The 24,710-nt window shown below is 51.0% G+C and overlaps 1 protein-coding gene across 1 annotated transcript in view; it reads right to left on the reverse strand.

The window, feature by feature from the left end:
- Nucleotides 1-24,710, reverse strand: part of DRC3 (dynein regulatory complex subunit 3) — a 36,928-nt gene that overhangs the window by 552 nt on the left and 11,666 nt on the right. The window contains exons 5-13 of the mRNA XM_075994071.1: nucleotides 23,700-23,866; nucleotides 18,006-18,152; nucleotides 16,882-17,001; nucleotides 16,159-16,271; nucleotides 14,469-14,643; nucleotides 9,351-9,482; nucleotides 7,600-7,670; nucleotides 5,942-6,065; nucleotides 157-288 (exon numbers count right to left, since the gene is read on the reverse strand). Coding sequence (XP_075850186.1) covers nucleotides 157-288; nucleotides 5,942-6,065; nucleotides 7,600-7,670; nucleotides 9,351-9,482; nucleotides 14,469-14,643; nucleotides 16,159-16,271; nucleotides 16,882-17,001; nucleotides 18,006-18,152; nucleotides 23,700-23,866 — 1,181 coding nt within the window. The remainder of the gene's footprint in view (nucleotides 1-156; nucleotides 289-5,941; nucleotides 6,066-7,599; nucleotides 7,671-9,350; nucleotides 9,483-14,468; nucleotides 14,644-16,158; nucleotides 16,272-16,881; nucleotides 17,002-18,005; nucleotides 18,153-23,699; nucleotides 23,867-24,710) is intronic.

Here is a 24,710-nt window from a genome sequence, read left to right on the forward strand (position 1 = left end):
ATTAAATCTTCAGTGCATATTGCTACAATCCTTAATTTTATTTCTTCATTCCTTATTGAAAATACTATACAATACCTAGGGAAGATTTCCACCTTCTCTCTGGCTGGTAGCCAGAAAAATTGGGACAGCCTACTAGAATGGGTTAGCGTTACTCACCTTGTCTACCAAGTGTGCACACCAAGAGTTGATCCTAGTCACCAGCTCGTCTTCTCGATTGTCAATCTTCAGGAGATGGATGTCATGTGACGCCCCGACAGCATTAATAATCGTATCTTTGTCGACAAAAAGCTGGTGAGTGAGAAGGATCAGATGAGATCATGCATGTCATTACACCCTGAGGACAAAGTCAGAGAGCTAAATAGAAAAGGAACACCTGGGAGTCCCCTGGCTGTGTTGGCCACATACCCAGTGGAAAGCCCACTTTTCTACTGGTGCACTTTATGCCAGCTCATCTTCAGGTGACAACCATATCCACGACCCAAGTGCTGGCAGGTTTTATGGGGAAAGGGCCAACCGGCGTCCTTGCATTCCTTATTAGGAGCGTATTAACTCCAGGGAGAGGGCAAATAGCTGCCCAGGGGTGGCCTCGCTCAGGACTTCTGTTCTCACAATGGTTCTCTCTCAGTTGCTCTCAAGTCTGATTTGCCCCAAACCTCTGCCAGCTGAGTGGGAAATGTGAGGCTGCCCAAGGGTCTGGGGGCTGCTCTGAGGACAGTGGCCCCTGCAAACCGATGGTGTTCACCACATGGTAGTCTCTCTACTGCCTCTCACGTCAACCAAATCAAACCTTGGATTCTCTTTGGGGTCTCCTGCCTTCTCTTGTCCCTGACCTTTTTGCTGCCTTGTAAAAGCTGTTAAAAAAACAACCATCCTCTAATAGGCCTGTCTGTTGTAGGTGTTGACACTGTGGCCGTTGTGTGCCTGGAATGGTTGAAAATTGAATGTAATCATTCCCAGAGCGGGAGAGGCTGCTGAAGCACTTGGCAAGCAGTTGCCTCCACCTTGAAGCAGAGGTATTATACTTTGTAATATCAAGGACAGCAAAAGACCTACATCAGGGGTCCTCAAACTTTTTAAACGGGGCCAGTTCACTGACCCTCAGACTGTTGGAGGGCCGTTGGAGAGTGCAGCACACATTCCACACATGCGCACTGTGGGCCAAGGACGAGTCGGCTGCTAAGCAGGACAGGCAGCAGCGGCAAAAACCCCTGCAGGCCGGATAAATGTCCTTGGCGGGCCACATGTGACGCCTGACCTACATTCTCCATATTGCAGAGAGGACCGCAAGTGGAATGTATACTTGGGTTTCTTTTTTTTTCGTTCCTATAGTAGCAGTTAACTTAATGGTTTCCAAAATATGTTCTGTGGAACCTTGAGATGTTAACATTTCTGCAAAAAAGAGCATTGTTTGGTCAAATACATTTGGGAAAGTCAGTACCCCTTAGGCCTCTCCTGAAGATTCACAGGCCTCGCAAAGTATTCTGAAGGTACTGCCAAGTTCTGTGGAAAATAAACCTTTTTAACTTTTGTCTCTCTCGGTTTTCCAACTTATTTGGGCATAGACTTCTTCTCAGAGTAATGCTTGTTAATGTCTTGTGGGATGCTGGTTTTCCACAGAATCCCTTGTGGGAAAAGCCAAGTTAGCTCATGTGGGGAATAGGGTATCTGAGGAACTAATTAGTATAGTCACATGGAAGAAATGACAAAAAATTATTAAGTTCTTTCTCTGCACATGCAGGGTCCCAGGCCAGGCTCTGGGAATGGCTCACAGATGTGCAAAACCGCTCTCCATGAGCCGGGCCACATGTTCCGCAGTGGGTATCTCAGTTACTTTAGAAATAGCTACAATCACGACATCAACCCCTTGTGAAAAGGTTCTCATCCTTCATTCTCAAATGTGGGTCGTAGCTGATAGCTTAAGCCAGGCAGAGAAATCATCCCCCTCAGAGTTTGAATATATAGAAAGCAGCTTTGGAAGCTGAGGACAACAGAAACTGAAGTCTGCTTAGAAACATATGAGACTAAAATTGGTTATGAAAAAATTATGTGGCATTTGTAAAATACAAACAAAAGGAATCTGGTTTAAAGAAATTATTTAAAATGGAAGTTGCAAGTTATTTCTGGACTTCAGGTGGCCTAGAGTGGCAGCTCCTTTAATTTTCCCTCTTACAATAAGTACATAGAATTTTCAGATAGAATATTCCAGATCCCCCTCCAGTTTCTGCAGGTTGAAAGCACTAGGGTAGAGGCAGCAGCTGCACACAACTTGTAAGGAGCAACAGCTGCTCCTGGCTCCCTGAGCTGTCCCACCCTGTTCTTTGGTCCTCAAAGCTGTGGAGACACCTTTCCTTCAAAGTGACTTTTGAGAGTGGCACAGCTGGTGCCCCTCCCCAGGACCACTGCACAGCAGAATGACCTGGTGGCCCCCTCCACCACAGACCAAGGAGCAACCTGGCCTATGCCAAGGGGGCCTCCTGGTGCTAGCTGGAATCTCATCACAGCTGCCCTACCCATGGACTGCTGGCTGGGTCCGACCACTGTCACTCGAGCAGACTCTCTGGGGACTCAAAAGTCTTCCCCACGGTCTAGGCCTGAGCACTGCCCTGCCCTCGCAGCTGGACGCCCACATGGATGTTCAGAGCACGCAGGCAGCATGTCTGACCTCCCTGCCTGTTTCTAAACGGGCAGCTGCAGCTGCCAACAGCACTGTGAGGCCCCCCTCCCCGCTCGCTCCAGGCCCTCTCCTCAGCATGTGCGCTCTGCTTTTACTCTCAAAGCTGGAAGGACTTGAAAGTACAGGCATGGGACAGATTTGGCCTAAGTATGACATGAGCTGATAACAGTCGCTCAACTGAATGAGCGGAGTTTCAGAGATAACTTAAAATGTGGTGTATGATATGCTTACCGATAATCAGGAAACAGAAACCAGATTTTTTTCACCCTAGGCCCTAGCCCCTGCTCTGAAGACCTGCATCTTGCTAAAGACTCAGTAGACGTTTTGTCAAAGGCTTTGAGTCAAACTGCCTGCGTTCAAATCACAACTCTATCATTTACTAGCTGCCCATCCTCAGGCAGATTACCTTAATCTCTGTGCCTCGGTTTCCTCATCTGTAAAAGGGAACCATACAGTACCTACTTTACCATATTGGTGTGAAGATTAAAAGAGCAAATTTGTATACACTGCTTCTCACAGGGCTGGCTCTCAGGAGGCCCCTAATCAATGTCAGCTATTTGTTGGTATTATTACTTCTTATAGTCAGGGCATACTTTTTCCTCCTGACAACAACAGGCCATGTTGTTAAATGTAAGGAGACAGGCAATGGTGTAAGGACCTAATTTGCTTAAATGTAAGGAGACAGGCAATGGTATAAGGACCTAATTACACCTCTTGCTGCAATTGTGGACATTCCCAAAGGGACAGAGGCTCTGACTGGCTTACAGAGGGAAGGGGCAGCTGCCCCCTCTGAGGCCTTGAAGGATGCCACACCAGTCCTCCCAGCAAGCCCAAGGCAGACAGACAGCCTTTAGCTCAGAGGCTCAGCCCCATGGCCTAGTGCCTGGGGCCTTGGGCACACCCAGAATGCCCACCAACCTAGTGAGGGTTGCAGTCTACAGTGAGGGGAGGTACTGGCTCTGCAACAGTGACCCAGGCTATGCATCTGTCAGTAGAGTCTGAATCCAGATGATGGTCCTCACAAAGTTTGTCATCGTAAGCCGCTTACCTGACTTCTCTAAGCCCCAGTCTTACCCAGTGTTCTCATCTGTAAACTGGAGACAACAAAAGTACCTCCTTTACAAGGTCCTTTGGGACAGTAAATGGGATCATGTGTGATCATCCGGCCTGGGCAATGGCAAGCCCTTAGTGAGCAGAACTCTCATCACTAGTCACTATGGCCACCAGGTGCTGATGCGTTCCTGGAGCCACAGGAATGGTGTCAGATGGCACCAGGCAGAGCCAGTCAGGCATGGAGGAGGACTGGCCACTGGAAGCTCCAGCCCAGCCAGGTTCTCTGCCATGGGCCTCTGGGACCCATCTTTTCTGTATGTCCCAGTGATTAGAGTGAGCACGTTTCAGTCCTGTGACCGGTGGGTGTCACAGCCCCAGGTGCTATGCCATGAGGGAACTCTACCTGCCAAGATTTTCTGTCTGGGAAATTCTTGAGTGGGGTCTGTCTCAGGGGAGCCTATCTTCCTGGCTTGGGACGGAGGCTGGGGGAGTCGGCGAGTGCTGGTCCTCTGTGCCTGCAGGACTCAGTCCAGTGGCTGACCGAGTGAAGCCTTTCTGGATGTGTATGCTCACGCTCATTCCACAGACACATCCTGGCGTCTCCACTGTACACTGTGTACTGTTGCTGGGAGGTACACAGCGGTGAAAAGGCCCTTCCTGTCTTCCTCACGAGCTTATATGTATTGTGAATAGTCACGTAAGCAAATTGACATAAGCCAGGTGGTTTGAAATTGTGATGAGACTCTGACCTGATAGATGGGGTATGCGATAGACAGCGGTTGTTCAGGAAGGTGATGAGGGAAGGCCTCTCCCATGAGCTGATATTTGAGCTGAGATCTGACTGACGAGGACAAGCCAGGCATATGGGGACCTGAGGGAAGAGCACGTCTGCCAGATGGAATATCAACTGAAAGGAGCAAGCTGGACACTGGGGAACAGCTCAGAGGGCTGGGGGCGGTTGCCAAGGGGAGCAGGCCCAGTTGTGAGGTCTGTGCACTTTAGGGGAACGCTCACTCTGCGTCAAGGGAAGCCATTCGAGGGTGTTGTGAGAAAGTGAAATAATGTGGTTTGCGTCTTCAAGGATTGCTCTGGCTGCGTTTGGAGGACATGCCTGCCCCTACACCTGGTCATGGCGGACCCTTGGCACCTGGCTGTCCCTCCATCATCCACTTCCCTCCACCCCCATCGCCTCCCAACTGGACACTGCAGTGGACTGCCCGCTGGACTCCGCACTCTCGCCCTTGCTCCCCACAGCAGCCAGAGCGAGCTTGAAGAACAGTGTAGAGGCGGGTGGTCCAGGGGAGGCCATCAGTGGCTGGCCTTGGTGGTAGCAGAGGTGGAGAGGAGCTGAGAAATGGCAGGACGAGTGACCCGTGAGTGAAAGCGAGCCCCGATGGAGGTTTCAGGACTGGCCCTCCCATCGTCTGCACTCCCTCCCAGAGACACACGCGCGCTGCTACTGGGCCCCAGCGCAGAAGCCCGGGAGAGCCTTCTTCGTGTGCAGACCCAGTGGACGAAGCAGGTGCCCTGGGTGACCCTGCTGACCGTGTGACCATTCGTCACTGAATGTGCTGGTGGAAACTGGGATGGCATCATGCTGGATCAGAAACAGTGCTGGGGCGGGGATGGGAGGGCCAGGGCATCCAACTCTCCCGTAATACTTCATAGAGACTCTAAAGTGAGGAAGACCTGGGGGGGCGTGGAATCTCAGACCTATTTGTAACTGCCTTTCTTAGAAAGTGCCAGAAATCCCCACAGAATGAACTTTCAGAAACCAACCCAGTTGGAAAGGTGAAACCACCTAATTATCATGAGCTCCTCTTTAGTTGGACCCCACTGGCTGCCCAGCTAGGTGCTTTATTTTTTTAGCCTATTTCATTCACGACTCTGCAAAGCGGGTTACTCTCTCCTTTTGCATATTAGGAAACTGAGGCTCCAGGAGGTTTTCAGTCTTACTCAAGCCACAGAGCGGGCCTGAACCAAGTCTGTCAGGCTCCTGCGAGCCTCCCTCGCGCGCCCCGCCCGCCCGGCACGCCCCGCCCCGCCTGCCCACCGGGCCCCGCCCCGCCCGCCCCGCCCGGCACGCCCCACCCCGCCCGCCCACCGGGCCCCGCCCACCGGGCCCCGCCCCGCCCACCGGGCCCCGCCCCGCCCGGCACGCCCCGCCCCGCCCCGCCCCGGCACGCCCCGCCCCGCGCCGCCCGCCGCGCTCACCGAGCGCACGTCGTCTGGCAAGTCGTCGTCGAGCTCGCCCTTGACGTTCTTCTCGAGGGTGTTGATGGAGATTTCCAGGAGCTTCTCGTGGTGGTGGTTCTCCAGGTCCCGGCACTGAGCCATCGTGCAGCCGCGAGTTAAGCAAAGGCCAGCGGCGGAGCAGACCGACGCGCCCCGGACCCGAGGCTAGGGCCCCTGACAGCACTCGAGGGAGGGCCGGGCCATTCCCGCTGCGGGACGGACTTCCAGGGACGAAGGCGAACTGTGAGGCGCCAGGTGCATCAGTGCAGTCACAGCCGTCCACCCACATGCACTAAACCCCGGGCCATCGCAGCGCCCCGTGCCTGCCCCTACACCTGGTCGTGGCGGACCCTCGGCGCCTGGCTGTCCCTCCATCATCCACTTCCCTGCACCCCCATGGCCTCCCGACTGGACACTGCAGTGCACTGCCCGCTGGACTCCACACTCTCGCCCTTGCTCCCCACAGCAGCCAGAGCCAGCTTGAAGACCTGCACTCGGGAGTCCATCTGCTTTGCGTAACGCTGCGGGAAGCCTCCCGCTCTCTAACCTGGCCTAAAGGCCTCCTCTCCGAACTGGACTTCTGTGGCCAGTCCTCAGGGCCTTTGCACAGGCTGCCTCCTCTGCCTGGAATGTCCTCCCCACCTTGTACTTGGTCTGGTTGGCCACCCTTAGGTCCTCACTTGGTGGACCCTCCCTCAGGAAGGCTCCTGGCGCCCACCCTGGGTTAGCCGCTACTCACCCTGTACCTTTGGTAGCACTTATTACGCCCATAACTTCTGTCTCCCTGCTGGACTGTGAGTCCCAGGAGGGCAGGACCAGGCAGTTGCTTCTGGGTGGGGCACAGCAGTTTGCCCCCCCACGTGGCAGGGCCCCGAGTTCAGGTGGCAGAAGGGTTGGTCATGCTCCAAATGTCGGCTCCTAACCCTAACATTTAACCTGACCAGCTCACTATAAATAATTGTCAATGTCTGCAACGTGGATGGTGCCTCACCCCAGAGCTTTTGTCTGCAGCACAGGGACAGGCGGTGATTCTGGGACATCATCTCCCCATGAGCTTCACCCATGTAAGAACAAACATGCCAGGACTCTACTCCAAACCATCATAACGAGACCGGCATTGTTTTGAAGGGAGGGAAACCCCCTTGGACCCCATGGAACATTCTTTTGAACATCCTAAGTGGTTGCCAAATCTGCATCCTTTGAAGCTGAGCTTTTTCCTTAGTGAAAAACTGGAGGTTTTACATTCCCCTAATTTCACAGGTGGTGATTCCCACTAAATAGGATCCTATGACAAATTTAAATATCATCTTGGTGGAGGTGTAGATCTTTTTGTAAATCAAATGGGAGGAGGTATTTTTGGTAAAAAGTAAAGTGTGATTATAGAGCACTGACTTTTTACTATCTCTGCCAATGTATTTAGGGCACCAGTGGCAGTGGGAGGGGTGGAGGTGTCCCTGAAGATGGCCATCTGGAAGGGAACCCCACTTATTTGTATTCTGCTTACTTTTCAAAGAAGCTTCACCCTTCCTTGCCTTTTGTTAAAAATATGATGCCTCTTCCCCAGCTCCTTTAGAGGCCAGGATAACCCAAAGGCCCTGTAGCACCTCCCCATGGGGAAGTCATCAAAGAAAGGATATAGGCTTTGGACATTTTCGATAAAGAGTCCCACCAAGTCAATGATGTTCCTTTCGAACAAGTTTATAGTCTCCTGGAAATGATAACATAGTTAACATGCATATTTAGAAACCCAGCATCAGAGCAAAAGGTACTCCTTAGCACTTAGCAGTCTCCTCCTCTAATCACAGAACTTCAGGGTAAAGACCACGCACCTTGACCTTCCTGGGCAGATGGTTGGGAACTCTCTCCAGAGCTCTGTTTCTCTGCAAGCAGGTTAACTCGCTTGTCACCTGAACGTCTAATGCTTTCACTGGACCTTTGCCTGTGCCAGTCCCTCTCCCAGAAACACTTGTCCTAGTCTTACTCCTCATCCCCAACACACACACAGAGCTAACCCCCTTCCTTTGGGCTTCTCAGTGGCATCACCCAGCACCCCAGGAAAACAGTGAAGTGAGTTGTCAAGAACCAGACTACCTGGGTGGATATCCCAGCTCCGCCACTGTGTGTAGCTGTGGGAAAGTTTACCTTCCTGGGCCTCAACCTCCTTACTTGTGAAATGGGTTTCCTACATAGTACCTGTCTCACAGAGCTGTGGTGGGGTTAAATGAGTCACTTCACACAAAATGCTTTGTGAGGTGCCTGGCAGAGAGAAGGCCCTGCTAAGAGCTGGCTGTTACCCCAGGCCTCTACCATTAGTTGCTGTTGCCTGGTGCTTAGCAAGGCACCTAAGGCCTAAATGGGACTCAGTATCGACTGAGCAAACAATGGAAGAAGCAGCTGTGAGGCCTGCTACTCTGGGAGCACCCCACCATCTGCCATAAATTCCAGGGGCTGCAAGGTGGGCCAAGGGTGCAGGGGATCTGCAGGAGCCTGAGGATTGTCAGCAGGCTGAGCACACTGCGCATTTTTCAAATGTATATAAGTGCTGTTATAGTAAATAAAAATAGGGTCATTGAAAAGTGTCACTGCCCTTGCAGCGTTTGGGCCGCTGGTAATACAAGTACAACAGTGCACGGGTTCTGGGAAATGTCTGGATGTTGAAAAGCAATCTCCCTGCCTAAAAATGTTGGGAGCTGCTGCCTCCCTCTCCCCCATGCTGCATGCTGCTTCCGCAGTGCTTGCTCATTCCCTGGTGGGGAACAAGCATCTGCCATGTGATGTGATGGGGAAATCTATCCCATGTCTGAGGTGTCACTTGATGTGTGAGGAATTGATTAGGTGCTATCTCTTGGCCCAGCTACAGCAGCAGCCGATGCGGTTCAATTCATCACACCACTTCAGACTCCCAGCCTCTGATGCCTTGTGAACACACAAGTCGCTCTGGCCCCTAATGAATTTGAGACAGCAGCGCTTTTCATTTCCACTACTTAGTGCTGAGTTGCAGGCTCCTTGCATCGCCTAGGAGGTGGCAACTACAGGCTGCAATGCGGAGGAGCCTTTTTTGGTCCCCAAGTGGGGGTCCACTTTGTCTCCCAAGGACCCAGACAGTGTCTTCAGCCTAATCAAAAACCCCTCCCTGCTGAGGCTCTGGGCTCTTTCACAATGGGGCAAATATTCCAGAGTAATGAGCTCGCTTCTCATTCTCCACAAGAATCTTTTCTAATCTAAATTATTAAAATATGTTAAAAGCAAACACAGGACTGATGAGCAAGAAAGCTTCAGCCTGACACGCTGAGTGGCACTGGGCGTTTCCAACAGAGGAGCGCGGGACGGCCTCGGCTGGAGCGCAGACCTGCAGCCGCAGCACACTTGCACCCACGCCCAGCCTCACCTCCAGCTGCTCCACCAGCTGTATCTCCAGCGTCATGAGCACACTGAACAGCTCCGTGATGTCTTCGCCACACTCCATGATCTTCTTCTCAATGTTGGGCATCTCAGACTCTTCTCGAATGGTACTTAAACTCTGGAAACAAAAGCCTGTGTCTTAGGAATCAACTACTAAGTATAGTTAGTTAATGACAGGTGGCAAATTGGTTTTATGGGTAACAACTTGGACTCAGGAGTTGGCAAGTCTCAGTTTTGCCATCAGCCAGCTCTGTCAGCTTGTAGAAGCTGCCCACCCTCTCCATGCCTCAGTCTCCTTAACTGTAAAGTGGGCATGATAACAGCCCATACCCATACCTTGACACAGGTAAGAGAACCCTGTGAGCTCTAGTAAGTGCTCAATGCTTGTTAGCTACAGTTTTTATAAGAGGCTGCTGGGTAGGTGGAAGGAGCCCCAAAATATGCTGCTGTGGAATGTTGACTCTTTTAAGACACTTAAAAATAGCAGACGCAAAGAGAACACTCTGACCTTCCCTTTTCTTCCTGAAAGCAGGAGATGAAACTCCCATGTACAATGCACTCTCCCTGTACTAGGAGGAAGGAAGACATTCTTATCACCAGAGACGGGGAGTCAGGACCAAGAGACATCTGTATAAACCTTGTTCAACTAACCCTTATCTGCCTAGTCAACCTCCACAATTAATTGCCCTAGCCCAAACCCCTTTGGTTTGTCATGTTTTCACAATTTGCTACTCTTTGTCCAACCTAGTATAAGCTTTTGGCCCTCACTGCTTCTTTGGGTCTTCATTTTCCTTATGAGTGCTCCCATGTACATGTAAAAATCACTAAACAAAATCCGTATGTTTTTCTCAAGCAATCCTCCCACCTTGGCCTCCCAGAGTGCTAGGACTACAGGCGTGAGCCACTGCGCCCGGCTTGTATGTTTTTCTCCTGTTAGTCTGTCCTATGTCAGTTTAATTCCTGGTCTCACTTGGAAGCCCTAATAGGGTAAAGGAAGAATTTTACCTGCCCTACAACTTCAGAGTCAGGTGGACCTGAATTTGAATCCTGCCTGGGTCACATATTAGCAGTGTGACCTTGAGAGCCACTTGCGTTTTCTAGGCTTCGAGTAATGGCATGATTCAGTGGGGTGAATGATATTCATAATAATGGCTATCCCGTCTGGAAAAAAGCCAGGCTTAATCCCTACCCTCAAGTCTTACATGAAAACAATTTCCTGATGGAGTAATGATTTAAATGTAAAAAATAAAACCATAAAAGTACTAGAAGAAAACATGGGGGATTTTTAATAAATAATCTCAGAGTGGATAAGTCTTTCTCAAGTACAACCAGAGGAAAAGATTGAAAAATTCTACTACATAAGAAAATGTGCATGTGCTACTTGGGAGGCCAAGGCAGGAGGATTGCTTGAGGTCAGGAGTTTGAGACCAGCCTGGGTGATATAGTGAGAACTTGTCTCCAAATCTCTCTCTCTCTCTTTTTTTTTAGAATTCTGAATGGTGAAAGCACCACGACAAAGTGGCAAAATAAACAACAAAATGGAAAAAATATTTGCAACTCATTTCACTGATATAGGGCTAATCTCAATCTATAAAGGGCTCCTACAATGTAATAATATTTTTAAAAAGATGTACCGAAAGAGAGAGACAAAAATCAAATAGAAAAATAAATAAGAGCAAAATATAAGAACAAATAGTTCTCACAATAAGAAATACAAATGGTTGTAGAACACATGCTGCCCACCCCCACTTGGGGAAATTAAACTCGTACCAAAGGTGAATGAGATTTGCAAACATGAGATAGGTTGTGACACTTGCCTGACAGGGCTGTGGAAAGTACAGGCTCTGTGGGGTACAGTTAGGCAATAACCATGAAAAGTCCCAATGCACAGTTCTACTTTTAGGATTCATCCTGCAGGTCAAACTTGCACCTACTTATTCAATGCAACACTGAAAGAGCAAAAGGTTGGAAACAAAACTTAATTGTCCATCAGTAGGGACTGGCTAAATAATTATGGTTCATCCATGAAATGAGATATTTTATAGCTATAAAGAATATGAAGCAACTCTTTTGTTTATGGAAGACTCTCCAAGATGCACAGATGACACGGGAAAGCAAAGTGCAGAACAGTGCATGCTACACTTTCCTCACACACAAACACGCACACACACACAGATATGTGGTAAGGAGGGAGACAATGTCTCCCTGCGGGCGTTTGTCGGTCTATGCCATGTGCCTGTCCTACCTATTTAAAAGTGAACCTGGGCCGGGCGCTGTGGCTCACGCCTGTAATCCTAGCTCTTGGGAGGCCAAGGCGGGCGGATTGCTCAAGGTCAGGAGTTCAAAAAACCAGCCTGAGCAAGAGCGAGACCCCGTCTCTACTATAAATAGAAAGAAATTAATTGGCCAACTGATATATATATATATAAATTAGCCAGGCATGGTGGCACATGCCTGTAGTCCCAGCTACCCGGGAGGCTGAGGCAGAAGGATCACTCGAGCCCAGGAGTTTGAGGTTGCTGTGAGCTAGGCTGACGCCACGGCACTCACTCTAGCCTGGACAACAAAGCGAGACTCTGTCTCAAAAAAAAAAAAAAAAAAGTGAACCTGGCTGCACACAGACTTACTTGCCTCAGGCCTCGCACAAGTGCTTTCCCTTTGTCTCCCAGGTTCCTCACTATAGTTCCATAATATGGTTATTTCCATTTTACAGTTGAGGAAATGGAGGCTAGGAGAGAGTCCATAATATGCCTCTGGGTCACCAGGGAGGGTCTGTCTGAGCCCCAAGCCTTATATGACTGCACCATGACCTGAGGCATGCCCACCGGGCACAGGGGCAGGGCTGTGTGCATCCGAGGAGCCCTAATGGGGCATGGGGGTGGGTGGGAGAATTGTAGGACAAAGCTATGGGAGAGGGCATGTGAGGGGAGGGAATGGGGGCTCTCAGGGCATGTGGGGTCTTGAAAACTTCCAGAACAGTGGCTTCAGCTTAGACTGAGCATCAGAAGCACCTAGGGAGCTCTGGAGAATCTCTGTGCCAGGTCACTCCCCAGATTGCCCAAGCGGGAGCCCCTGGGCTGGGGTATGAGGATATTTCCAGGCCTCAGGACCTCTGCGTACAGGCTGGGCGAAATCCACTCTTCTAAGTGCCTGGAGGGAACCCCGGGGGTTTGCCAGCTCATCCAAGGTGGCCTCTGAGCAGCCGGCCTGCTGTGAAGGCACAAACCCAATCCACACTCGATCCGAGGAGCAGAACAGCTCCTTCCGAGTCAGGCTTGGCCTAGCCCATGTCCTGCTTCTTCAGAGGGACTTGCTGCTGAGGGGCCAGGACTCCTGGCCAGGCTTCAGGAGAAGCTGGCCCATGAATATCCAGGTGTCTCAAACCCAATGGTTACTGGGATCAGATAAGAAATGTCAGGGAGGAAAATGCAGGGCAGGGACTGGAGGACTAGAGACATGGCCTGTCCAGAGGGGACAACTACTGCTCAGGCACTGAATGACAACTGCCTCCAGAGAAGCTGGCAACCACAATTTTTCTGTGAAATCTGCCAGTTTCTAATGTCAGCAAAATGTTCAAAACGTTTTTAAACCCTCTGCAGGCCAAATAAAACACATATGTGAGCCAAGTGTGTTCCTCTGCTGATGGTTTTGAACTTCTGGTTGAATGCAGTAATAGCCCTCCCTGTAACATTATAAGGAGGGTCTTGAGAATTAAATCCCACAGATTGTGAGGTCCCGTTAGTGAGGCTAATGCGACAAGAATGAGGTGGGGGAGTTGGGAGGGCTGGAAACATATGGAGTCGATCACCACCTCTGTTAGATCTGCCCTCCCAGGGGATTTTTCTCTACTTTAATGTTCATAACAAGGAATAGCTTTATGGATTCCTTGAAGCCCTGATGCTATAAGCAAAACTGGTGTGTGTGAATAGTTTTTGAGGAGAAAGAGGTTTCATAGATTTCCTTAGGGTCTCACAAAGATCTGTGATTTAGAACAGGCTGAGAATCCTGTCTTTAAAAGTAATGCTAACTAGGCTGTGGCTCACGCCTGTAATCCCAGCACTTTGGGAGGCCAAGGTGGGAGGAATGCTTGAGGCCAGGAGTTTCAGATCAGCTTGAGCAAAAACGAGACCCTGTCTGTACAAAAAAAAAAGAAGAAATAAAGAAAAATTAGCTGGTCATGGCGATATGTGCCTCTGGTCCCAGGTAATTAGGAGGCTGAGGCACGAAGATCAATTGAGCCCAAGAGTTTGAGGTTGCAGTGAGTTATGATAAGGCCATGCACTACACTAGCCTGCGCGATAGAGCAAGATCCTGTCTCAAAAAAAAAAAAAAAAAGGTAACACTAACTAAAAGAAACAATTCCCATCAAGTACAAAGATTGGTGCCCCTTCCAATGGCACCTGTTTGGGCCAGGCCTAGTGGTCTGATTAGGATGGGTCCTGAAAGCCTAGGGCACTCCTTTGTTGTTTCCCCAGGTGGAAAGCCCTTGCTCCCTGGTCAACTCTTCTTTGTCCTATAAGCCTCAGCCTGAGTTAAGGTACCCCTAGGGCACCTCCAAGGGGTGGGCTTCCCTCTAGGTTAACACTGACCACTTCACTTACTCAGTGGGGAAGGCCTGGGCCTGGGTCTGAGTCCCACAAGGGCAGGAATCATGTCATGGCTCCAGCTTGCCAGAGCTGGGCATAGAGTGGGGCTCAGAAGATGTCTGTTAATTGAATGAATGAATAAATGAATGAACAAAAGAAAAGTAGTAGTTGTCATCATCCTCATCATAATAGTATGGTCATACTAATACAGTTATTAATAGTGATGATGATGATAAGGAGGTGGGGATGGGGACGACCTCGAATCCCAGGGCCATTTTATATGCCAGAGACCCACAGGCCCTACACAGCTCTTCATTGTGCAGCAGGGAAGCTGCGGCTGGTGGGACTGGGTAAGGTGGACCTTGGCTCTGGCACTTATTAGCTGTGATCCCTGGCAAATGGGGGTGATGACCATGGGCCTCAGGGGTCATCATAGGGTACAGAAGTTGCAGTCCCTCCATGGCAGGGGTCGGGGGTCAGCACCATAGAGCAGGAGGCAGGGCAGCCTTGGGGCCTACCAGCAAGTACTTCTCCTCGAACTTGACAATCCTTTGTTTGCCTTGCTCCTGGTTTTCCTGGATGGCCTCTTGGATACATTCATTGAAGGTGTCAAGCTCTATTTTCCGCTTCTCATACTGTTTCAGGCCATACTCGAAAATGTTCAGGCAAATGACAACAAATTTGTCCTTGTAGGTGAGTGGTTGTTAAGGAAGCTCACGGCTGTGTTGGGAGCAGGCCACCAGAGGCGGGTGGGGGATGACAAAGGTGTTGGTAACTCCCTGAGCAGAGTGCAGACTGTGTGCTCAATACTGTGTGTGGGACTCAAACCCATGGTCTCATTTGGTCCATCTGACAGATGAAGAAACTGCAGAGAGCCAAGATTTGGAGGATAATGTGGTAACTGGGGCAACTCCACCCTCAGCCTGCAGGAACGGGGCCTTTGTGGGGCGGAGGCAAGGGCCAAAGGAGGAGTCCACAGGGCAGAGGAGAGACATGCTAAGAAAGTCCCAGAAGAGACTCCTGGGAGACCTGGAGGGCCAGGAAGGGGCTGCAAGCCTGGAGAGCCAGCTTGGCCGGGGAAATCAGCAGCGTGCATTTTTGTCTCTGGCGTGTTATCTAGAAGGGCTCCTCTACTGAGGGCCTGTCTTGGTGCTCAGCTGCTGTATCTGAGCTGGGGAAAGACCACACGGTTCAAGTCCTGGCTCTGCCACTGCTTCTGGGACCTACCCTGGCAAGTCACTTCACCTCTCCAGGCCTCAGTTTCCTCATCTGTAGATGAGGGTACAACAGAACCTACCCTACGGAGTTCTTAGTAGGGGTTCTTGGAGTCAGGCAGGCAAAGCCCAGAGGGCCTTCAGTGACTCTGGGCGGATGGAAACTGATGCTTGGAGGGGTGGAAAGCCTCGCCCAAAGTCACATGGCCGCACCGTGCTAGAGCTGAGAGGCAAGCACAGGTCACTCAGCTGGTGGGCGGCGAGGCCAGGCTGAGAGCCCCTCTTTCATTCTTTTCAGAATGTTGGGGCTTGAGTGAATTTCTCTCTATCCAGTGAAGGTCACCATCTGTGACTCGTTCCTCATCTCAGAGCTCTCAGATCCAGGAACTCTTCCAGTCTACCCTGAGTCCCTTGGCCTACAATTTAAGCCTGTTTATCGTCATAGCCACAGCCATATGACAAGTACTGACCACACTCTCTGGACTCTGGTTTACTGGAGAGAAGAATGTAGGCTCTCAGGCCCCACAGCTAGCGTGACCTCAGTCAGCTACGTAGCCTCTGCAAGCTTAGCTTCGCCAGCTATGAAATAGAGTGAATTCTGGCACCTGTGTAGTGGGGGTTGGGAAAGCTGTATATCCTGTGTGCAAGTCACAGCAGGACAAATGAGAGTGGCCGACAAGGATCATTGCTGTAGACGCACATTTCAGTCAATTTCTCCACCTCCAAAAACCTGACTTGCCAAGCACAGCCGACCCTTGCCATGTTGACCAGACACTCAACATGTCCCCGAAATCTAGACAGCATTTCCCCCATGCCACTCAGATGACCTGTCTCAAGGAGTACATTGCTCTGAAGTGGAGAGTTTACTTTCCAGGGTCTTATAAGAGACATGGGGAAACCGAGGCCCAGAGTGGAAGGGGACTTGCCCAAGGCAGGCTGGTGGCACAGGGACCAGGCTCTGTTAGAGGAAAGAGCTGTGAACTCAGAAGGATATGCCTCGAGGAGCTCGCTGACACCGGGCAGGTAGGACAGCTTCTTGCCCTCCACGTCCTCTGTGTACATGCTGTCAAACAGGAAGGAGCCATTCAGGTGCTCGACAAATGCAGCCTGCAGGCAGAAACGTACCAGGGCGCGGTGACTCCAAGGAGGGCCCCTAGGTCATCTCACAGGCCCCTGCAAGGGCACGCAGCGGGGGCTGTGCCAGGCACTGGGGCTAGTGAAGGCGTCGTGGATGAGGGGCTGCTACACTTGGGCTCCAGCCTCTGAGAAAGGCAGGTTGGGGAGTATTCCAGGCAAAGGGAATGGCATGTGAGGAGGTGCAGAGGCCTAAAACTGCAAGCTGTTTCCAGAACATTACATGTGGCTCAGTCTGGCTGCAGGGAGGGGTGGGGACTGGTGGGAGGGAGGCCAGCAGGGCCCAGTCACGAATTCACTCATCTGAGCTAAGGGACTTGAGCTGTTCCTGGCGTGCCATGAGGAACGGCCTGAGAGTCTTAAGAAAAGGAGCAGCTCTGACAGACTGTTTAACACATTCTCTCCAGCCCTCGGGCCAGTGAAGAGATGGGTCGGGGTCTGGGCAGAGTGAGATGGGGAGAGGGCATCAGGCCCTGTGTTCTCAGAGCCTGGGGACCCCAGCTGACCTCTGTTGATCTGGATCAGTGCCCTCACGTGGGCCTCTCCGAGCTGGGCCGGGGCATGTGGCCCGCCCGCCTGGTACCTTGTGTTTCTCCAGCTCCTCCCGCCGCGCCTGCTCGTCCTCCAGCCGCGCCTGCATCAGGTATTCCCGGTGCTTCAGCTCATCGATGCTGAACTGGTGCTTGGCCTCCGCCAGCTCTTTCTGACCCAGGAATAGAAAGAGGCGCCGTCACCAGAGGATGTCTGGTTTCTCCGAGCCACACTGCCTCTGCCCTCCTGCGGCCTCCTGCGCATGGGCAGGGGTGTCACACGGGTCCCCTTCGTGAAGGCTGTGAAAGCCAGGAGGTCTTGTGGAGGAGAACGGCTCCTCTCCCTGTGGCCCTTTGCAGCTGTCTGAGTCCAAGGGAGGTTAAGGAAGGTGGCATGGCAGACATGGGGGCTATCTCGGGGTGGGGGCCCGGCGATGGAGCACCCCTCCACTGGACTTGCTGTCCTCCTCGCAGCACTTGCCCACTCGCCCCCAGCAGGCCTCAAGGTGGGCCCTCTGGCATCTTTAGGCAAGGACAATGGGAGAGGTAAAGTGAGTCACCCAAGGCCATAGTGATAGTCACAAGGGTCCTGGCCCTTGGCTCTGTGCTTTACCTCCTCCTGGCTCTCTCCCCTTTGTCGGCTCACTCTGAGCACCCCAGGTGATCTCACCTATGCCCATGGCTTCATGTACCGCCAAGGCGACCCTCGGATGACACTCAGTTATCTCCAGCCCAGACTCCATCTCTGAGAGCCAGAACTGAGCTTCCGGTGGCCTGACTCCTTCCAGAGCTCAGCTGTTACTATTGCTCCTGGGGCCGCACAGACTTGGGGCGAATCCTGGCTGGAGCGAGAGCCAATGATCCTAGATAATCACTGGCCCTCCTTCTGCCTTCTCAATGTCTTCATCTGGAAAACCAGCCAGTGCAGGATGGCTCTGAGGTGGCCCTGAGACAATGCTGGAAGGAGTCCGGCTGGTGGGAGCATGTACAAGACAGTACCCGCAAGGGCACTGCTAGACTTGCTTCGACAGAGGCAGGTAGAGGGACTTGGGAAGGGGGAGCTGCCCTGTCTCTCCTCCTACTTGTGGGTGAGGGAAGCTCATCCCCTCTCCCGTAAAGCCTGGGAGCCTGAAGGCTGTGTGTCACAGAGCTGGGAGACAGAGAGGGAGGCACTTGCCGTGTGGTCACTGATGCGCCGAAAGTCCAGGTACACAAGGTCAGGAAGATAGGCACAGATGAACATCTTGTAATCCTCTGCCTCGAAGATGGGGTTCCCAGAAAGGCTGAGCGTGCGCAGGCACTTGAATCGTCGCAGGTAGATGATCTGGGGAGAGGAGGGGAGAAAGACCCGTTTTCTTGGCCATCGCAGAGCTGAGAACACACCCGTAGCCTCTCTCCTCAGCAATCTTTCAGAGTTTGTAGCCTGGCCACAGCACAGTCAGTACCAGGTGGGGTGACAGGCAGGGTGGAGGGTTCCAGGCTGGGCAGCAGTACCGATGCTGGTCATCCATGGGCTTTCCAAAGAACCGGCAGACTAGGGTTCAAATCCTAGCTGTGAGACGTTGGACATGTTATCTATTATCTGTGAGCCTCAATTTTCTCATCTGTAAAATGTGTATAATGATATCATTTGTGTTACGGGTGATGTAAAAACCAAATGAAACAAGCTATGAAAAGCATTTAGAAGAGGGCCTGATACCAACCTACTCAATGAGTGGTAGTTGTAGTTGCTGTCAGTGGCCACTCATGCAGGCATGCATTTTTACATTGTAAAGCCTGCGAAAGGTCCAAATATCTTAAATTAAATGGAACCCAATTTATGGTTAACCTTGGATTCACTGGAAAACAGCTAGTGGAACATTCCACTAACTGCTATTTGTTTTTCCTATACTCTATTTTTTAGTAAAATGTGGAAAAAGTAAACCAGATAGTTAATACTTCATTGAATAGCACATTCTGAACACCTAAGACATTATATTATGAAAAGATAGGAAGGAAACCTAGCATGCTTTTTCAGATTAATTTCTTTCAGTCATTTATTTGCTCATTTGCTCAACAAACATTATTAGGCACCTAGCAGGCCTCAGGCATGTGCTAGGCCTCAGGGGGCCTATCATATCGTGGGGAACAAGGCCCATGTGGTCCCTGCTCTTATAGCAACAGATTTAAAAATAAGATCACAAGGGTTGGGGTAAGTGCTACAAGGAACATAGAGATGGCCCCATGAGAGAAAATAATAGGGAGGCCTTTTTCAGTTAGGGGACTCAGAGGTCTCTCTGGGGAGATGACATTTAATCTGAGACCTGAGGGAGCCAGCCATGGAAGAGCAGAAAGCACACTCTCCACAGCAGAACAGTATAGGCAAAGGTCCTGGGGCAGGAAAGGACTTGGCACATACTGGGAACAGGGCCAAACCAGAGTAGCTGCAGCTTGGTGGGGAGCGGCTGGGGGCAGACTTGAGATGAGACTGGACACGAGGTCAGGGGCTGGTTCATGTTAAAACCATGTGAGCTGCAGTCAAGAGTTCGGATTTTATTCTAAGGACAATGGAAGCCACTGGAGTTTTAAGTGTGTATGACCTGCGGGAGACAGGATCTGATTTAATTTTTAAGAGATCTCCCAATGAGATTCTATTGTTCGTCTTTCAAATGGCAAAGAGAGACATATTTGAAAACAAAGTGTGTTGTAGAAAGTGAGAGGGAACAGGCTGCCTCATCCTTGTTGTTGGGCTTTTATTAATATAAGTAGTTCTACTTCTATTGAGGGCCATTTGGCAAGATCCGTCAAAATTTAAAATGCACATGTCCTTTGACCTAGCAATTCCCCTCTAGGAATTTATCTTACAGATGGCTCATCCAAGCACAAAGTAACCCCTGTTCATGTACATCCCTGTTCAAGGACATCCACTGTAGCCTGTGTAGTGGCACCAGGTTGGAAACAACCTTGACATCTACCTACAGGGAATGAGAAACACATCATTCTGTGGCTGAGTAATGGAATGATCCAGCAGAGAGGGGGCACTGGTGATTTGGGAGGAGAGGGGACACCAAAGGCAGGTGTTTGGAGGGTGACTGCCGTGACAATCACACACAATGTTTAAACACAAGACTCCCAGAAGGATACATATGCAACTCAGAAGCAGCTGGGGCTTCTGGAAGGGGAAGCTGGGACAGAGGCCAGGAGTAAACCAAGCTCTTCCCTAAGTGCTCAAATGTTTGCTTAAACATCTATTTTTTTGTTTTGTTTTTTGAGATAGGGTCTTGCTCTGTCACCCAAGCTAGAGTACAGTGGCATCAACATAGCTTACTACAGCCTCGAACTCCTGGGCTCAAGTGATCCTCCTGCCTCAGCCTCCTGAGTAGCTGAGACTACAGGCATTTGCCACTATGCCTGCTATTTTTTTTTTTTTTTTTTTTTTTTACTTTTTATAAAGACAGTGTCTTGCTATGTTGCCCAGGCTGGTATTAAACCCTTGGCCTCAAGTGATCCTCATTCCTTGGCCTCTCAAAGTGCTGAGATTACAGGCATGAGTCACTATACCCAGCCCATGAGTTTTTAATGCAAGAAGCAGAAACAAAAATAAGCCTAATAAATAAACAGATGACAAGAAAAGTATATAATTAGATGTCATATAAATGGTACAGATGAGGACTGAAATAAAAGATGCTCAGGGTTAGGAGCTGACACCCGAGAGGCATCAGTCTCGGGCATCAGTCACAACTCTCTGGGTCAGCTAACCAAGAAGGCTGGTACCTGATTAGGTGAAGACAATCCAGGGTTCCCATGATGTGACCTGGCCTTAGCAACATCTGGCCCAGACACCTCAGCTTCCCTGGCAGCTTCTCCCCATGGGCCTTCTTTCTCCCTGGGGACTGGCTTTATTGGCTTCTCCCATGTGCACAAGAGCCACCTTGCACCCAGCACCCCACTGGGAAAGGGTGATGGGATTACCTTTTGTCCAGTCCCTGCAGGGGCAGGATGGGAGAATACCCAAGGCCAAAGGGGAGGTGGGGTGTCCAGGCAGGGCCCAGGCATGTTCACCTCCACACCCTTCACATCCTCTCATGCCCAGGCCTGGGCTTTCAGAGGGACACGGTCTCAGCTCTATTGAAGCCTCCAAATGTCCAAAGAAAAACAAATCGGAGGAGATTCATTCCCATGTAAGCCCTGGGATATAGGACCTACCAAGGCAGGAACATCTGCTAAATGCTAATATTTTCAAGCAGCAAGGTTTGAGGCTGTTTGGGGTTAACCCTTAATCTGAAAATTTCCGAATAATATCACTTTCCATGTATTTACTATGTGCTAGGCCCTGTATTGGGCACGACTCAATCTTCACAACAATTCCATGAAGTAGCAACTACTATTATTCCCATTTTACAGATAGGCAATTGGGCACCCAGAACTCAAAGTCACTGGCCAAGGTCAGGCAGCTGGTAGGTGGCAGTGCTGAGACTTGAACACAGAGACCACATCTCAGCTCCTGGCTCATTTGCCTGCACCCTCCATGTCTCACTCTGCCATCCCACTGGCCAGCGTTTGGTTTCCCAGCCACCACCGGGCAGAGGACAGGCTGGACAATTAGGACTTGAACCCTGATAAGGGCATTGGTTGGGTTTAGATCCTCCATCTGGCACAGGGCAAACTTCTGAGACTACACAGCCTCCAGGGTTTGGCGCTGTTGGACAGACTTAAAAATAAAGGTCACAACTCAGTGCTTGACCAGGCCATTTATCTAAGCCACCAAGCCTGGCTGTCCTCCAGCCATGCTATTGGTCTAAGGGTCAGTGCAGGCCCTAGGACTGCCCGATCAGAATGAAGGGTCGCTGTTAGGGGCAGATTTCTTGTTCTTTCTGTCCTGCTAGATGTACACAAGGAAGCCTGTGGCCTTGACTGCAACCGCAAGGAGAATCAGCCTTGGGGAGATGCTGAGGATGGCAGAGCCCAGAGGCAGAAGGAACCTGTGTCCTTGAAGCTCCGCTGATAACCCCCCTCCAGCGCCAATCACGCCACTACATGCCCTTGTTGACTGTAACAGGTACTCGTTATTCAGGCCTGCAGCTGTGATAGACTGCTGCTGACAATGTCTCATCCCATTTCTCACTGCCTCACAGCGGTCTCCAAAGCCACAGAAGCCCACCCAGCCTAGAAGCCTGGTGGGGAGGGAGTAAGTCCACTTGGGGTGTCCCTCAGTTGTTAGGGGATCAATGCTCAGGCTCCAGTCCCTAGGTGGTCACTTCAGGTGGCACTCTGGGTACTCCCGAAGCCCAGGAGAGTCACTGCTCACTGCCTACAGCAGCCTGGGTGACACCCCTGCATGTTGGTGCTTCCTCCTCCCTTCTCTTACTCTGGCTTCCCGAAGCCTCATCCAAAGGAACTGCCTGCGCCCAGGTCTCTGCCTCAGCCCTGTTTCCAGCCAGTTTGGGGCAAGCTTTTCTGTTACCTGCAGGCACAACATCCTTTCTGGTGGCACCATCCTGGGTTAAGCCATTCACACAACCCCCCTTGGAGGCATCCTCATGGTGGCAGATTCCTTCCTAAATGCAGACCTGTCCCTGAATAGGCATCAGCACAGAAGTCTCCTTCGCTTCCACTGCTTCTCTGGACATTCTGACTGTCTGCAGTGAGGCCCAGCCGCACCGTGGGCCCCTCCCTGCACCACACACCCTATTCCTCTTCCAGAGACAGGGGGCTCCTTAACGGTGCTGTGCGGGTGGCATTCCCAAGTGCCCCAGGCCCTTGCCTGCACCATTCCTTCCTTTTCCTTCTGCTGGAGGGCAACATTCCAATCATCTCTTAGTGAGTCTGAATCAGTTCACCTCTTGCCTGAACACTCTTGTAGGAAATACCTTGGCTATGACAGTCCTCCATTTGCTAAGAACACACTCCAGCCTGACAGTGAACCAAGTGCTTCATGTTCATAACTCTCTGTGATTCCTGCAAGAGCTGGGGCAGATGGGTAATGGCCACTATCTCCATCTGACAGACGAGGAAACCGAGCTGTAAAGTGTGAACCTCGGTTGGGTTTACAGCCTCCTGTCTTAGGTGCAGGGCAAACTTCTGAGACTACAGCACCTCTGGGGTTTGTCCCTGCTGAACAGACTTAAATATAGGTCACAACTCGGTACCAACCCACTCCAGGCCATTTGTCTAAGCCACCCTGGCGTGCAGCTAGGATTTGAACCCAGGCTTCCTGACAGACGTGAGTGGAAAAGAAATTTTAAAAGGATGCTGGACAGCCCCCAGGATTGGTGGGTTGGAGAAGCAGCCAGGAGCCACCTGGTAAGGTCACTGCTGGGTCATCTCTGACATAGGACCCTTATAACTGCTATCACACCCCCAGCCTGCTGGGGCCTCAGCCCTAGCCGGCTGCTGTGAGCCCACTGTGGGGTACAGCCCACCTTCCCAAGATACCAGTGTCCACTGTCACTCAAACACACCCCTGGCACCTCTGGGTGCCCTCCTACCGCCCATAGGCCTTGCCCCTTGGGACATCTCGTATCTTGATTATGTGTGTGTGTGCTGGTCAACCCTGAAGGGACCATACCTTGTCTCTGTACCCACTGAGCACAGGACATACGCCCCACAACCAACAGCAAAATGCCTGTTAAATGCACCAAGACTCAGGAAAGTGACTGCACTGATGCAGAGGTTATAAACTGGTACCCACAGATGGACTGTGTGGGGTTCAGTCTGGCATTTAAACATTATCAAATCCCTCGGGGAATAATCAGATTTCTGGCTTTTCCAGGAAAAGAGAAAGCTCTGGAACACTCAGCCTGCACTTCCCCTTGCTGCAGACCCCTTTCGTGACCCCTGGCCGAGCTCCATTGAGCCCCAGCAGCCAGCCCTCCCCCACCCAGCCACTCACGTTCATCATGTTGCTGATCTGGTTGTTGCCCAGCGACAACACCTGCAGTTTGACAAGGGAGTCCAAAGAGTCAATCTTGGAGATCCGGTTGTTGAACAGGCTCAAGTCCTCCAGGTTCACCAGTGTGTTCAGCCCCTCGATGGCCTCAATGTTGTTGAAGGACAGATCTAGGGAAGGAGGAGGGCTGTGAGGGTCTGTGCCTGTTAGGCAAGAGACTGTCCTGAAAGAAACCATCGGGGCTGCTTAGTGCTCTGTGAGCCAGCATTGAGCTGTTGGGGCCAGGAATTGACTCATTGTCTAGATTTTCTAGAAGCCTGGCATGGATTCTTCCCTGCAGCCCCAAACACTCACCGCCCTCTCCAATTCTGCCAGTCATCTCCTGGCTGGGGACATGTGGGCAAATATTTATGTCTGTGCTCTATCAAAGTTCTGGGATGAAAATGCTTAGTAGCAGGTCTAAAGCACTATGCCGTGGGGTGGGAGGAGACAGTTGTGGAGTATGCCCTTCCCTCCCACCTGTGGCATTTTAGTAAGATTGCCTCCTGTCCGCTTAGCATTTACCAGTTTGTCAAGTGCTATGTGTATTTCCTCTGATAAGAGCGCTGAGTGGTAGTTTGGAATTTTTCTCCTTGTTTGGATCATTTGGGAGGTGGAAGCTCAGAGAGGCTCAGTAATTTGCCCAAAGCCACACAGCTAAGCACAGTGGGGCCACAGTAAATCCAGGGCTTCTCCCTGGCTTTGTGGCAAGTCACGTTCTTCCCACTGTATCACAGCTGCCTCAGGCTCCCTCCTTAATCCCAATCCCAATGGAGACTTCAGAATAGAATCCTCCACAGTCCAAGTTCCACATCTTTGGAAATAAATTTTCCTCACCACAGGTTTCCAGGGTTGATTGGCAGGTGGGGCTGTAATCTTGTCCAGAAACACCAGTGGCCTAGAAGCCAAAACTGGGAATTTTTCCTGGGCTTGGAAATATGATCTTGACAACCACAGCGATCACATTTAAAAGGT

Source organism: Microcebus murinus, chromosome 18 (genome assembly GCF_040939455.1).
Source record: "Microcebus murinus isolate Inina chromosome 18, M.murinus_Inina_mat1.0, whole genome shotgun sequence".
NCBI classification, from domain to species: Eukaryota; Metazoa; Chordata; class Mammalia; order Primates; family Cheirogaleidae; genus Microcebus; species Microcebus murinus.